Source organism: Protopterus annectens, chromosome 12.part0 (assembly GCF_019279795.1).
Source record: "Protopterus annectens isolate FY-2018-M chromosome 12.part0, PAN1.0, whole genome shotgun sequence".
NCBI lineage: Eukaryota > Metazoa > Chordata > Ceratodontiformes > Protopteridae > Protopterus > Protopterus annectens.
Genome location: NC_056746.1, coordinates 411,600,398 through 411,617,278, shown reverse-complemented (window position 1 = coordinate 411,617,278; position 16,881 = coordinate 411,600,398). Strand labels below are relative to the sequence as shown.

At 37.0% G+C, this 16,881-nt stretch overlaps 1 protein-coding gene across 1 annotated transcript in view; it reads left to right on the top strand.

Moving 5' to 3' along the window:
* The window catches only part of LOC122816616 (cytochrome P450 2K4-like), a 381,747-nt gene that overhangs the window by 260,951 nt on the left and 103,915 nt on the right, over nucleotides 1-16,881 (top strand). Inside the window, exon 4 of the mRNA XM_044089524.1 lies at nucleotides 15,264-15,424. Within this exon, the coding sequence (XP_043945459.1) occupies nucleotides 15,264-15,424 (161 nt within the window). The remainder of the gene's footprint in view (nucleotides 1-15,263; nucleotides 15,425-16,881) is intronic.

Genomic DNA, 16,881 nt, shown 5'->3' with positions numbered 1-16,881 from the left:
ATCCCACTTCCTCCCCAATTCACCAACTACCCCCCCAAATCATCATCTTCAATTTACTGACAAAAATCTATTCAACATCTATTATCCTGACAAAACCTGCAGGCAAAGTCTGTACTCAAACTGTGTACCAAAAGTCTGGAATACTACCCTTGCACCAATAAAAGCAATATATAACATTCATCTATTTAAGCCACAACTAAAAAATTCCACTCAAACTTTTGGCTTTGTACATGCTGTTCTCCTGGCTAAAAAATGTAGTTCTTCCTCCTCTAATACCTCTATATAATCTGCCTTTCTTTCCCCTTGTTTTATTTGTCTTACTCTTTGATTTTTATTTCACCTGTGTCTCACATCTATTGTAGTTTTTTATTTAATTTATTTTTATTTTATTTTATATAAAATAAAAATAAATAACATTTTTAGTTCAGCTTTCTCTCATATCTATTCTACTTATCACCTCTAACGAACAATCATTTTTTACTCTCTTCTACCTTCGTCTCTTCCACTGTATCCACTATTAAAAGTTCTACTCTAATATGTTCTTCTATATAAATAAGTAATTTGTAACTATCTAAACTCACTCACAATATGTAACACATTTCAATGCTGCATGAAACTGTATTTTTCTTGTTTTAGTGATGATATGTATATCATTTTCAATGTCATGTGTGTTAATATTTGTATTTATCTATGTATTTACAGTTAATTGTCATATGATGTCAGTTGCCACCTATGTATATGTACCCTCTGTTCTTATATTTTGCAGAGCTTTTCTCTCTGGCCCCCACTGAAAATGGGTAACATTATCCAGTCAGACAATCCCAGTAAACAACTGAATAAATAAAGAAATAAGTAACAACTGAGTTGAGAATTTCTGAAATACAAAGTAAATTCACAAAATAAAATTTCCTCCCACTGAAACATGAAATAAACCAAACAAAATACAGTAAAATCAAAATCAAAATCTACACCCGAGGCACTCCTTGTCTGCTTGGACGAAGCTGTATTTACCACACCCTGTACATATATTTCTAATACTGAGGTCATGCTATCTTCAAGAAAGGTAGTAGTACATATGCTCTCATGGAGGCATGGATAGATAATCTGCACTGCTTTACTAAATTAGCAAAATCAAAATGGCATATTGCGTATCCTTAAGTGCAGAGTGCCATTCTCTGAATGCACTTCTGTATCATCAGATTGGATGCTGCTGCTTCACCGTCACTAAATGCTTTAGCTGAACATTTGGATACACTTGCTATTCTACTGGATTAAACTGAACTGACATTGGTACAGTGGCCAAGGCAGTGAACTGACAGCACAGAAAATTAAGGTTTTGCACATACACTATTCAATTAACTATATAAACTAGGGATTTCTAATCCATATGAGTATTTTTATTTTTGCCTTATATCTTTGTTTATTTTGTCATTATCACAACAATTTTATTGTTGATTTTGTTCTCTGTCATCCATTCTGACATATGATTCCCATGTAGTTGTCTCCTATTGTTTTTTTGCATAATGTTTGCCATTTGTTTAGGTTGTAGGCTTTACCATTCAGTTTGTAGGTTTTAAAGACCAGCATACCAACATAGTTAACAATCAAACAAGCAAATGAATAAATGTAAATATATATATTAAAAAAGTGGATTATACATAACTGTAAAGTTAGTCACTACGGAAGTTTGTTAGAAATCTTACATTGCCCAGAGAGTGAGTAAAGCCAAAAAAAGCAGAAATCTAGTGTCCAGAATTGCATATACTAAGGTAAAAATTTATACTGGATAATGTGACATTTGATTCTCAAAAGTAATGTTTCTTTACAAATACTAACAAAACCATTACTCTACCCAACATAATGATTCAATAACTCTTAAGTTCCAATCCTTCCCTCCCCTTTCTGGTTGACAATTTGCTTTTTGTCTTCTAATTATCAAACTAAGGTATTACTAGTAATATATTTATTACTGAAAACCATAATTTTATTTTCAAATGTGTTCATATCTGACCTCCTGATTATACATGGTGAACCTCTATTTTCTGTTTTATCTGCTCTCTAAGTGGACCTCTTCTCCTTCTTCACTCCTATTGCATCTTCATTGTTCCTGTCCTTAGCAATTACTGTTTGCACAACAATGTCTGTTTTATGTATCCCTGTCACTTGACCATCCTGCCTTCCCTTACTATTTCTTCCCCTACCCTTAAGCAACAGCTTCTGTCTCCATAATTTCCTGATTAGCCAGCCTCATTCTCTCTTCTTTTTTTCTTTCCTTCACAAACTGATGAATAATCCACGTTGCCTGATTAAGACCTCACCCTGCCTATGTCACATACATTTATTAGTTAGTTTTATTCTCTTCAGTAATTCTCTTATCTCTGTATTCTTACCATTTAGTAGTCAAAAGATCCTCCCTTTACCATACATATATTTCTTCATGATGAGGGATGCCCTTGGTCAGTTGTACCATCAAAATATTTTTTAATCAATTGATAAAATTGCTTGGACTCTTTTCATCATGACCTACTTGCAGTTAAAATAAAGTGACACTCATTTGCTGTAAGCTTAGTAAGAGCAATTACACAACATTTTACAAGTATTATGTTAGCTTAGAGATAACAGTAACTGTAAGGGCAATAGTATGAGGTCTGCCAAGCATGTACACACTGATTTAGATAAGGAACAAATTGCACTCATTAAATAACAGCACCTCTGCAACAACAATTTGTCATTGTTAGATGAAAAAGTCTTAGCTGAGTGTAATTGTGCAGCTTGGCAACTCTAAGGAAGGAGTTACATACCATTGAACCTCTAACAGAGAAGGCATTGGAACAATGAGTTAAAGAATGGTATAGATCTGCAAGGGACACAGACAAAGAATCAGCATTTAAATGAAATCAGTTATCCCAAGCACTGACATATTTATTTATTTGTATTTGTTTACTAGAAAGTCCATCTGGGTTGGAAACCCTTTTTTTGCAGATGTCCTGGGAGAAAAGTTTAAAAAAAGTAACAGTCAGTATGCAGTAAATATTGCAATAAACATGCATACAGATACACAGTACATTTGAACACATTTACACTTAAGATACATAGACAAAATAGTCAAAGTCAAAGTAAACTAAACTTTATTGTCCTTTAGGACTACACAAGTGCAGCCTAAATGAAATTTCAAATATCAACTCACCAGAGAGTACAAAGGAAGCAAGGATAACAAGAACAGCAGTATAACATTCCAATTTAAAAAAGATATCCAATAGAAGCCCCACACAGGGATAAATAAACCAATCATAACAGCAAAAACACACAAGCCCCCCCCCCCCCAGACAGTCATAAGAATACTGTACATAGCAGGACCCACACAGGGATAAATAAACCAATAATAACAGCAAAAACACAAGCCCCCAGACAGTCATAAGAATACTGTACATAGCAGGACCCACACAGGGATAAATAAACCAATAATAACAGCAAAAACACACAAGCCCCCCCCCAGACAGTCATAAGAATACTGTGCATAGCAGGACCCTCACAGGGATAAATAAACCAACAATAACAGCAAAAACACACAAGCACCCCCCCAAGACAGTCATAAGAATACTGTACATAGCAGGACCCACACAGGGATAAATAAACCAATAATAACAGCAAAAACACACAAGCACCCCCCCAGACAGTCATAAGAATACTATACATAGCAGGACCCACACAGGGATAAATAAACCAATAATAACAACAAAAACACACAAGCCCCTCCCCAGACATTCATAAGAATACTGTACATAGCAGGACCCACACAGGGATAAATAAACCAATAATAACAGCAAAAACACACAAGCCCCCCCCCAGACAGTCATAAGAATACTGTGCATAGCAGCATGACAGAGAAGGATTGCACATGTTAAGATTGTCCTCCTTTGTTCATCTGCATCAGACAAACAGCAGGCAATTGCACATGATTAAGAAAATATATTGTTACATCAAAGAATAAAAAACAAAACAAAAACAAAAGAACATATTGCACACTTTTCAGCTGAGCTATGTACTTTGAATGATTACTGACTAAATAATTGGTGGCTGGTATCAGAGTTTATAAGTCTCAACACTGTTGGGTAGAAGCTATAAGTATCTTGTGGTCCTGCAGCTGATACTCCAATATCTCTTGCCCAAAGAAGTTGTGTAAACCAGCTGTGTGCAGGGTGAGAGGGGTCACAGATTATTTTGGCTGCACATTTAATGTTTCTTGCTGTGAAGAGATCCTGGATTGATGGTAAGTTTGTGCCCATGATTTTTTTGGCAACTCGCACCCCTCTCTGTAGCTTCTTTCTTTCTGTTATTGTACTGTTCCCAAACCAAACTGTGAAGCTACTAATGAGAATGCTCTCAACTGCTCCTCTGTAGAATGTGGTGAGAACAGTACATGGGAGCTTTTCTTTTTTGAACCTTCTGAGAAAGTGGAGATGTTTGTGTGCTTTTTGGATGAACTGTTCAGTGTTCACAGCCCGAGAGAGAGATCCCCTGAAATGTGCACCCCCAAAAACTTTGTAGATTTGATCCTTTCCACCTCTTCACCATTTATCATAAGTGGTGGGTGTGTTGTTGACCTTTTTCTGAAGTCTATAACGATTTATTTTGTTTGATTGACATTCAGGTCAAGGTTGTTCTTATCATACCAGTCAATCAATGAGTAGACCTCGTCTCTAGAAGCTCTTTCATCCTCCCCTTTGATGAGGCCGACAACCATATTATCATTTGCAAACTTAATGATGTGATTGGTGTTGTATTTTGCAGAACAGTAATGGGTGAAAATTGTGAACAACACAGAGCATAGCAGACAACCCTGAGGAACACTGATGTTGAGTATTATGCATCTTGAGGTGTTGTTGCCTACACATGTTTTCTGCGGTCTGTTCGCCAAAAAGTCGAGGATCCAGTTGCACATTAGTTTGCAACTCCGCAATGTAGAGAAGCTTGTCAATAAGCTGCATAGGAACCACTGTAATGAATGATGAGCTGAAGTCAATAAACAACAGCCTGACATAGTTGTTTCTTCCCTCCAGATGATCAAGTGAGAGGTGGAGTGCCATTGAAATAGCATCCACAGTGGATGTATTAGCCTGATAAGCGAACTGTAGAGGGTTGAATGTGGATGGAAAGTGTGCCAACAAATGCCTTTTAACTAGCCTCTCAAAGCATTTCCTGACATTTGAAGTTAGAACAACTGGTCTGTAGTCATTCAGGCAGGCTGGATTAGCTTTTTTGGGGAGAGGAACAATATCCGTCACCTTGAAGTAAGAGGGAACTTTACCAAGAATAAGGAAGGTGCTGAAAATATCAGTTAGAACTGAGCATAATTGGTCTGCACAGCCTTTAAGTACTTTGCCCAGTATTTTATCAGGACCAGCAGCCTTCCTGGGGTTCACTTTCTTAAGCTGAGATCTCACTTCATTGGAGTTAAGGTGGATCAGCCCCTCCTCCTGATTGATAGGTAGCCTTGTAGCAGCCACATTGTTCTCCTCTTCAAATCTGTCAAAGAAGGAGTTCAATCTGTTCAGGAATGCAATGCTGCCTTCGCACTGAGCTGACATGGTTTTATAGTCAGTAATCTGTTGTATCCCTTGCCTGAGACTCCTGGTGTCCCTCATGTCTGCAAACTGACTTTGTAATTTCTTTCCATATTCCATCTTGGCTTCTTTAATGTCCCTTTTTAGGTTTGCTCTAGCTTTGCTGAGACCCTCCTTGTCCGTGGCCCTGAATGCTGCATTTCTTGCCTTCAGGAGACCATAGACTTTGTTGTTGAGCCGTGGCTTTAGTTTTGCTCTGATTGTGATGCTTTTGATGTCAGATACATCATCAACACACTTAGCGATGTAAGCTATTACTACTTCCATGTAATCATCTATGTTCACCAGTCCATCTGACATAGCTGCCTCTTTGAAAATGTCCCAGCAGGTGTTGTCAAAACAGTCTTGGAGACATTCCAAAGCCCCCTAATGCCAGACCCTGATCTGCTTAACTGTGGGCTTTTTTCAGATCAGAGCTGGTTTGTAGGCTGGTAGAACCATAATGGTAAGATGGTCAGAGCTTCCTAAGTTAGGTTGTTGTATTACTCTGTAGGTACCTTTGATGTTGGAATATGCCTTGTCCAGAGTGTTAGCACCCCTTGTAGGAAAATCTACAAATTGATAGTAGTGGGTAACACCTCTCTCAGATCCACTTGATTAAAATCACCAGCAACCATGTGTGCAAAGTCTGAATTTTTCTTCTGTAGCTCACAGATAGAGTTATAAAGATTGCTCAGGGCCTCAGTGGTGTTTGCACTGAGTGGAATGTATACCACTGTTACGTACATTCCATTTAGCTGTCTAGGTAAATAAAAGGGTCTGCATTTTAGGGACAGGAACTCTAGATTGTCATAACAATGTGACTGAACAACACAGTTCTTACACCATCTTTCATTCACATAGATGGAGTCTCTACCTCCCTTGGCATTTCCACACAAAGCTTGACATCTTTCTGCACAAAAGAGTGTGAGACCATCTAAGCTAACAGCACTATCATTAATATTGTTATGCAGCCACATCTCAGTAATCATCAATAAACAGGTATTTCTCACCTTATTTTTGCTGTAGGGTTCAAGTCTCAGGTCATCCATTTTACTGTCCAGCGAGCATGCATTTGCTAGCAGTATTGAAAGCAGAGCAGGCCTATGAGGATTAATTTTCAGCTTTGCAGCAATTCCAGGTCTGCAGCCCCTTTTTCTGGTTCGCTGACATCTTTTCCTCTTCTGTCTTGTCCTGAGTGTACAGAACCTTCTGTCTCATATTTCAGGCACTTTAAGGCATGTTGGTTAAAATACACAACTCCAATATTTCTCTGAGTATAGTAAGCCCCAGGCACTCTGCTGACTGCAGAGAATCTAGCCAGCAGCATGAAACTGTTAACTGCTTAATTTCCAGAAGGTTCCATCTGCTGTAAATTAATGTACTTCCATTTAAAAGACCAGGACATGATTTTCTCGAAGTTTTGTGTCAAAAAGAAGACATATTAAGCATATCTCTTTGATGAGCTGACACAACCGCAGCCACACAGGGCGCCACCATTTTTTTTTAGAACATTGTATAATGCTATTCATGAGCTAAGGAGAACAATGAAATAATACACAGTGATATAATAGTGACAATTATGGATACATAGGTTTCACAGAAGTTTCGAGCCCTTTTAGTCCAAAAACCATGTGCACCTTGCCAGTACCCACCCTTTTTCAATGAGGGAAAGGGCTGCTAATACCAAGGTAAACTCCAGAGTATATATGCATTTACCTATATAGAGTTAGTCTGCAGGATGATATTTAAGCACATTTTTAACCTGCAGATGAAGTTTATTCCAGTTTATTGCAGATGAAGATTTAGATCTCTGATTCTAGTATTAGCTGATCTGTTTTTCTTATTGAGATATAGTACGTAAAGAAAATCAGATCTCTAATGGTATAGTAAGCAAGGCACAGCTCCTACCCATCAGGAGTTTATAAAGGACACACAGCAGGAACAGGACCTCCAGTCTCATCTGGTAACTAAGGCTTGTGATATCACAGAGCTTTTTTTGTTTGGATCTACAGTGGCTTTTCATGTTTGTTGATATGTCAAGTGAAATACATACCAAATGGAGCCTTACACTCTATAATGGGTTTCATCACTAGTGAATAATATGGAATTATTACCAACTTGGATCTAGATGAAATAGCTTTGGTTATTATTTGTGCTAACTAGAAGGATTCTATAGCTCCCACTTGATCAAAGGAGAGGGAGCTGTTGACCCAAGTGACTAGGTCCCTGCCACCATTAATTTTTGTTTTCCAAAATAAGCAATACTACACTTTTAGCATTGAATTTAAGGACATTTCCATAAGCTCTTTCTGAAGAATGCAGACATCTGAGCAGGTTTTGACAGTTACACCAAGTTTGCAATTATCTGCAAATTTGGTTAACCAGAGGTCCTGGTTGTAATTTTAAGACTGTAGAGGTATATGCCAAATAGTATGAGACCAAGTACAGACCCATGGAGGACTCTACTGGTTTCCTTAGCACTATCTGAAGAAGCACCTTTCACACAGACGATGTGAGTTCTGTCTTTCAGACAACTGATTATTCATTTTACCACTCAGGGATTTACATTTCTGGATCTCAGTTTCCTTACAATTCCAGCATGTGGTATGGTATCAAATGCTTTGACCAGAATAAAATAAGCTGTATGCATAGCATGACCACTGTTGACAGGTTGTGCACCTTATTAAGGAAATTAACACTACTTAAAATGTATGCTCTCCCTTTGATGAAGCCAAATTGTTGAGAGTCAAACCTAATCACATTCTTAGTATCATAATTAATGAGGTCAGTTATAGTATTTTCCATAGCTTTAGAGATCACACTTGAAAGGCTGATTAGTCTGTAATTTCTAGGGTCCATGGTAGGGCCAGCTATGTGGATGGGGAATAACCACAGTAGCACACCAGGATTCAGGAACATAGCCTGCAGTCATGCTTAGGTTCAACAGTTTAAGGAGAAGTCTGATAGTAGCCTGTATGAGAGCTGCTCTAAAGGCACCTACTTATGTAGTGTGGATCCATGGAAAAGGTGTATTTTATTTCTTGACAACACCTTAAGTACATGTTCTTTAGTGATGATATAGGGTGTAAGGGATCTGGGATGAGTGGTGTTGAAAAAAGTGTTTCATGTGGAAAATTTACAGAGAACTTGCTTGTTAGTGTATTTGTTATGTTACTTGGATCAGAATAAGGGATCTCTTTAAGGAAAAGTGCACTGCAATGTTGAGTGTTACTTCTTAGTTTTCAGTTCTCTATTGTAATTCCAAGATTTGTAAGTAAAAGCCTATAATTATATATATAAAATATTAACAAGTGCAGGCAAACAACAAATTTTGAACATCTCTGTTATCCTTTACAATTGTTTTTTTCACAGGAGAACAAGTGCATCTGCAAACCCTGATGGGAGTCAAGACACCCACAGCCATGAACTTTTATATACCAACTTAGGGGTCAACATACTTCAGGAATAAAAGGGAATATCCTGAGAAACAGCAATCTGAGATTTGTTATATGTAAGCCTGCTTTTTCAGTCATTCAATCTCACTATTCCAGGATTCACATCGGGTCTTCAAATATCAAACAATTACCTAGTTTTCTAACATAGCCAAAGAAAAATTTGTAGTTATCTTTTGCTTCAGAATCTTATCTCTGCTCATAGCTTCCTTTGTTGGCCTTGTAGTGCTTTTCAGTTTCTTGAGAAGATTTGTAACTTTGCTGTACAGTTTAAAGAGTTCTTTTTTGCTATAAAGTTTATTTATGTAAGCTAACCACCGGGGGGGGGTTAAATTTCCTATTGTATTTGTTTCTTATCGTGACTGCTAGATCTATACATTTGTCTAAATGAACATAAAGCTCCTTAGTGATGTTGGTTGCTGTATTGGGTCAAAAGTAGTGATGTCATCAGCAAATGTAGACATTTCATTATATAATTGTATAAGACTTGTCCTTCTGAAGTTCTTAAATATGGAGACATTGGGAATAGGAGGTATGGTCAGATGTGGTGTTGCAGCAGTTAACATTGTCCCCTCACAGCAAGAGGTTCTCCAGTTCGATTCTCAGCTGGAGCACCTTCTTTGTGCAGTCTGCATGTCCTCCCTGTGGTCGAGTGAGTTTTAAAGACATGCAGTAGCTGTGTGTGTATGTGCCATCTGTGAAGGTTGGGTGCCTGTGTGGTAACTCAACACTATATAAACTCCACTGCCAATCAATCTGCTGACCAGTGATGCTGAAAGGCATTTTTTTTTTGGTAACAGGAGGTATGGTATTTTGAGAATAAATACCACTAGTTTCTGGTTTGACTTAACTGGTGAATGGGAGACTAGGGGAGCAGGTAGAGGCAATATCAGAGAATACCAGATCCTCTACTGGGTTCACTAGAGGATAGATGGAATTGTTATTTATCAAATTCAAAGATCTTTGGGCATTCCCTTCTTTACAGTATAAGTACTCCAGTCTGTGGCTGAGTAAGTAAAGTCACATGGGATTATCGAATTCTTGCTTATTTAAATTTCTTCTAAAATTTCCAGTAGTCTAACATGACCATCTAGAGACAGTAAGGGGATTCTGTAATATGCTATAAGGTGGTAGGTTGTCTTGAATATGGTAAACTGAAATGTAGGACCTCAGCTGAGAGTGTAGTTATCTGCCTGGATGATATATTTGTCAAATATGGAAGTATCACTGCAGTTTCCACCTGGCCTGAAGATGTGATAAGGACAAAACACAGGTATAGAAATAATGCTTTAAGTCTCTGCAACTATGCATAGAAGGACATGACATGCTCCAGATACAGGAGGACCCCCAAGTTGGAGCAGTTTATTATTGAAATTCTGGTATTGAAAAGAGCCTTGCTAATGTGGTCTAATTTAGTGTTAGGTAAATTTGCTAAGTTGGTACTTTCAGGTTGGTATGTCCATTAGCTGAATCAGCAAGTGATATGATTAATGCAAACAACAGTTGGGCATTGCACATTCCAAAACCATTCAGAAAGGCATATCACGTTGCAGAAAGCACATCACATGCTGAAAACAGATTCAGTACTTTTTTTTAATTAACTTATTTTTTGAGGGTTGAGGTTTAGAAAAGAGGAGTTATTGAACTGAGGTTAAGGGAGATTAAGTAAGGGTTATGGTACAGTGAGAGGGTCTTAGAAGTAGTAACTAAGGGTATATAGTAGTTATAAATAAAAAGCAAGGTCTTGTAAATGTACAATGGAGGCTGTTGGATGCAGAGGAGCTTTATGATAGTAGCAATGATTTATTAATCTGTAGCGCAGTGTACAAAGGAAGAAGGTTACCCAGGAGGTAATAAGTTGCTTCACTGACAGTGACACAGTGGTGCTTCCTCCTGTATGTATATTTTTATAACGCAACAGATTTTATTCTGTGTTGTCAGTAAATTTTGCTGTTTATGAGCAGAGGTAGTCCTATTGTTTGGTAGGGCATACTTACAGGCTGGAAACAGGAATCATTTCACAGTAGCATAATTAGCCCATTTTGTCAGGATGTTTGCAACACAACGTAGGCTTTCTTCCTTAAATTGAAGACATAGGTGACAAAAGATAGAGATGTCCAGCAACACATCCAGGTACTTGTAAGCCTAGATGTTTGTTTTTTAGTGGACTGCAATATGGGCCAGTAACACTTCTTGCTTGTCATTTTTTTCTGCAAAAATATTTTTTAGTGTTTCCCAAATTTATGTTAAACCAAGGCAATTCAGGTAAAAAGCAGAGCTGTTAGACTGTTGTTAAAATAAGCAAAAATTTTAGAAAATCTCCAGGTACCAAAGTAAACATGGTATTTGTTTAAAGAAGTATGCTTCTGATGCAAATGAAGTGGTACATGAATTAATATATATCATAAAAATCTCATGCCTAATTGCAGGGTTTTCAGGAACTACAGATATTATTAGATGAAGTGGAGACTTGAACTGTTCAAATGTCAAAAAGTACTTGTGTTGGATTATAGTCATCATGTTACTTCAGGATTACGGGTTTAGCTCACAGACTGAGATATATCTTTTTTAACTAGGAAAGTATGTTCTACTCTGTCAAAGACCTTTCACAAATCGACAAAGACTGTGCATGTGAGTTAGCCTGCTGCCAGGAGATGCTACACACATTTGTGGGGACTGTCAGTGAAGTATTCATAGTGTGTTCTGCCCTAAAGCCAAAGACATGGACTTCAGGGTGTGCTTCTTTCTGCTTTCTCTGATTTTATGGCTATGGGTAAGAGGAGAGCAACTGGACTGCAGGATTTGGCCTGAGAAGTGAACAAGAGCCATGTATAGGAATGTGTGTGGTGTCTGACATTTTCCACAGTTCTGCAACCACACTTGAAATGAGTGAGGCATTGATAAATATATCTTAATGAGATGGTTGTGGAAGTCATGTGCCCTAAAACATTTACTGTATAGGCCATTAGATCTGGTATGAGTATAGCCAGGGATGTTGTGTAGCCAGCAATTTATGAGACATTTCTGTGAAATGGAGGTCTTGAAGAACACAGAGATGTATTCTCACCTGTAATACCAGGTGTAAATGAGAAGTTATACCCTGTTACTTCACTGAGATACAGTGCACTGAGCAAAGATTCCAGCTAACTGCTGGGGGTTCAGAAGTGGAGACCCCTTCACATTATGACTATGGCTTTGAGAGTTCATGGCTCTTCCCACTAGGTTTTGTATCTCCGTCCAGAATCTGTTGAGTTGCCAAGCACAGAAAAATGGATATTTCAGAAAAGGTGCTTTTGTTGTATTGAAAATGTTTTACACCCTGATTATGTATCAGGCAGTGATGGTCATGCTCAGATAGCTTTTTGTTTTTAAACTTTATTCAGGCTTCTTTGCAAGTAGCAGAAATTTGACTTAAGTTCCCTGATAAATTATGGTACCGAGTTTCCCTGATTCTTTTCTTTGTAAGGAGATCATCAAGGGAATGCCTTGAGGAATCTTCTAGTCGTCCTTCTAGGTACTGCTCTCCTCTGCCAGTCTTTCTGGTGCTGTGTATGTTCTTATACATTGATGATATTATCTCCATTTTAAAGTGTTCTAGGCTTCCTGCATGGAATACCTCATTGGTCTTCCTCATGTTCTTGAAAGATCTGCAGCTCTACATCCTTCGTCGCTGCCCACTCATTCTCCCCATATATTCTGCTTCTAACACTCCTTCCAGAAGTTCGGCTCTCTGTTACCTCTTAATTTTCATTGTGATCCCCTGCTCCAGTCTGGTTATATATTTCTGATGTTTCTTTTTCTGCATGACTGCTACTTGTGAACATCTCTGCTGCTAGCATATTATAGTTGCTGTTCTGCTACCAGTTCATTTGTTAGACATTTAGTCCTTCTACTAAAACATTCTGCTTCTGCTACTACTACACCTATTACTACAAGTACTGCTACTGCTATAATAGCTACTACTGCTATAACAGTTACTACTACATATATTACTACAAGTACTACTACTGCTATAATAGCTACTACTGCTATAACAGTTACTACTGCACTTATTACTACAAGTACTGCTACTGCTATAATAGCTACTACTACTATAACAGTTACTACTACACCTATTACTACAAATACTGCTACTGCTATAATAGCTACTACTGCTATAACAGTTACTACTACATATATTACTACAAGTACTACTACTGCTATAATAGCTACTACTGCTATAACAGTTACTACTGCACTTATTACTACAAGTACTGCTACTGCTATAATAGCTACTACTGCTATAACAGTTACTACTGCACTTATTACTACAAGTACTGCTACTGCTATAATAGCTACTACTACTATAACAGTTACTACTACACCTATTACTACAAATACTGCTACTGCTATAATAGCTACTACTGCTATAACAGTTACTATTACATCTATTACTACAAGTACTACTACTGCTATAATAGCTACTACTGCTATAACAGTTACTACTGCACTTATTACTACAAGTACTGCTACTGCTATAATAGCTACTACTACTATAACAGTTACTACTACACCTATTACTACAAATACTGCTACTGCTATAATAGCTACTACTACTATAACAGTTACTACTGCACCTATTACTACAAGTACTGCTACTGCTATAATAGCTACTACTGCTATAACAGTTACTATTGCACCTATTACTACAAGTACTGCTACTGCTATAATAGCTACTACTGCTATAACAGTTACTATTGTACCTATGCTTCAAATGCTACAACTATTGGTGCAAGTACAAGTACTACTTCATCTACTGTCACAGCTGCTACTAAAATTATTACTATGTCTGCTAATACAACAATTAATTCAGATGTTATAACAACTACTGTGGGAACAGGTCATCCTATTGACACAACTTTCACTGATTCCCATTTCAGTGAACTATTTATCCAAAATCACTTTCAGCAATAGTGGAGAATCCATGTTTCTCCACTGCTGTGCAACCTCAGAGTAGGGATATTTAAATTCAGGGTGCGTGTTGTCTGCGTCCTCATGAGGGGTGCAGTGTGCCTTGCTCATTTCAAAAAAATATTTGTTTTGAGGTTTGCTGAAAATAATTTCAGTGAAATATTTTTAGCGAAATGAGATTCAGTGAAAGTGTTGTCGATCTATAAATCTGACTACTAGTACTACACCTATTACAGCAAGTACTATTGGTACTACAGCTACTACTAAGCCTGCTAAAAAAATACTACTTCTGCTACTATTACAAACACCACTACATCTATTGCTACAAATGCTATTACTGTTACTGTAACTATTACTACAGGTACTACTACAAATTCTAATACTACTGTGCCTACAACTTCTGCATGTATTTCAATACTTCCTGTCACAATTAGGGCACAAACCATCACATAACAGTACTGTTAAAATATCATTGTTCATAACAGTTCTCAAGGACTGTACTGATTCTTAAATGTAAGAAATTTAATAGCAGGTACGATATGCTGCACTGCTTATGATATTTTCTCTACCAAACGTTGCTTTAATCCACATACCTTGAGTAACTTTATATCACCAGATTTAGCACTAACAGTTTTTTTTTTCTTTTTTAACCTTTAACATGCATGATACAGTACTGAATACTCTATATTGTATGTAATTATCTCAGGTCAGATGCTGCTGATGCTGCTGATTACACTTGTGGAAGGTGTAACCCTTTAAGTAAACAAATGAGTTTAACATGCAGTTCTGTAGATACTCCATGAAACAGAACATTCTGGTGCTCACTGCTAGTCTGAGAACACAGTGATATGGTCTCCTTGTATACTTCTTCTGGGTGTTAGGTGATGAACAGGCTAATCACCAAGAATTACCTAGTGCATGACTGCTGTTTTACGGAGAGTAAGTAAATGTGCCAGTCTTACAAGAGCAGTATATATGGTAGAGGGAACCAGTGGCTGTGAACATATTCTTAACAAAAATTAAATAAATAAATAAACTTCTACTGCTGTCTCAAATGCAGAAGAGCAATGGAGTGAGTCGTGGTTGGGCAGATGCTCTTACTTACAAGCTCTACTCTAGTACTGACAAATTATTTGAATGTGCCACTTTCATAAACGCTGGATATTTTTTATCTGTAGAATGTATTCAGACTTGTTGCAGAGTAGATGTTAAGTAAAGGCCAAATAATTACATTTCTTCCTCTTTATTTGTCTAGGTCAACCATTTTATGACAAGTGGCTAATGAACGGCTGTACGGGCAATGTGATCTGCTCTATAGTTTTGGGGAAACGGTTTGATTATCATGATCCTATATTTGTCAAGTTAATACAAATAGTGAGTCAGAATGTGAAACTAATGGGCAGCCCTGCTGTGCAGGTAATAAAATATGCAGTCACTAATGCTACTAAAGTATATTTTCTTTAATGTGAAATTATGCAATTGTGTTGTGTGATTTTCTTATTAAAATGTTCACATACAGTACCAATAATGCTTAGAATATATGTATATCTCCCAAATATGCAACAAAGTCTAGAAGATTTAGGATCTTTGACTGGAAGTGTTTACATAGGTGCTTTTATACCCTAAGTAGACTCCAAAGAATTTTTACTCAGGTGGATAGCAAGTGTTGAAGGTGTGATGGGCAAGAAAGAGGTGGCTAGGAACATATTTTTGGGAGTGTAATGAGCTGGCAGACTTTAGGGAATTCTCTGCAGACCGCACTGTCGGAGCTGCTGGGTGAGCAGATTGGATTGACTTGGGAGATGATTTTTTTGAGTTATGATATAGAATCGGAATTGCCTAGACATAGTAAAGTATTTCTGAGTCTAATTATGGTGGCTGCCAAAAAAGCAATTACTAGAAAATAGAAATCAAAGTCTAGACCAACTTTACTAGAAGTAGGGAATATAGTAACAGAGATAAAACAACTGGAATTGGGATCTTTAGAAAAGGAGAGGAGCAAACTGCATAGGAAAAAATGGTGGGAGCAATATATGCAGAGCAGGAATGAGGTTTAAGAGGCAGGATTTGAATGAGCTATGTAATACTGAACTGACAAGGACTGGATAGATTATAAGTGATGTATAATGTTTGCAACTACAGTTGTTTCAACGGTGTCTGTGATGTATATCTTTGGCAACTAAAGTGTTGTCATGTTTGTTTTTCATTTGTATAAATGTAAGATTGCCTATGTCATGTGTGAAAATTTGAATAAAGAAGCACTCTGGGGGCAAAAGGACCACTATAGAAAGGAGATGGTAAACCAAGGCAATTTTAATGATGGAAAAACACAAAATAAACAATAAAGCACACTAAACGCTTAGCTGAATTCATCATGTTTTTCGTCACAGAATCCTGAGATTTCTTCAGATAACTGATTATAGTAAAACCACCTAGTCAGCTTAAATACTATTTTCAATGACTCATTAAGTAATTATCACTTATATAATAAAAGATTCATGAAAGATTGCTAAAATATAAAGACCCAATAAACTGAACATATTGTTATATAAAAAAGACATATGAACCAAGTCAACATATAAAAATATACTATTACAAATGAACATCAGAAATTCTGATAACCATAATCTATGTCTGAAACAAATGTATAACAAAATAAATAAATAGCCACTACTCTATAGTGACCTTAAAGTAAAACAACACCTTAAATTCAAAGAAGCGCAAGAAGAGAAATAATTTTTACAATATATTCATATTTTGTTGTAAAAACAATATAAATACAATTTATATTCATATACTTTCAAACATACAGCTATATATTTTTACAGATTTTTAGCACTCCAAGTATTGATTGTAAATTCCCCCTTATTTAT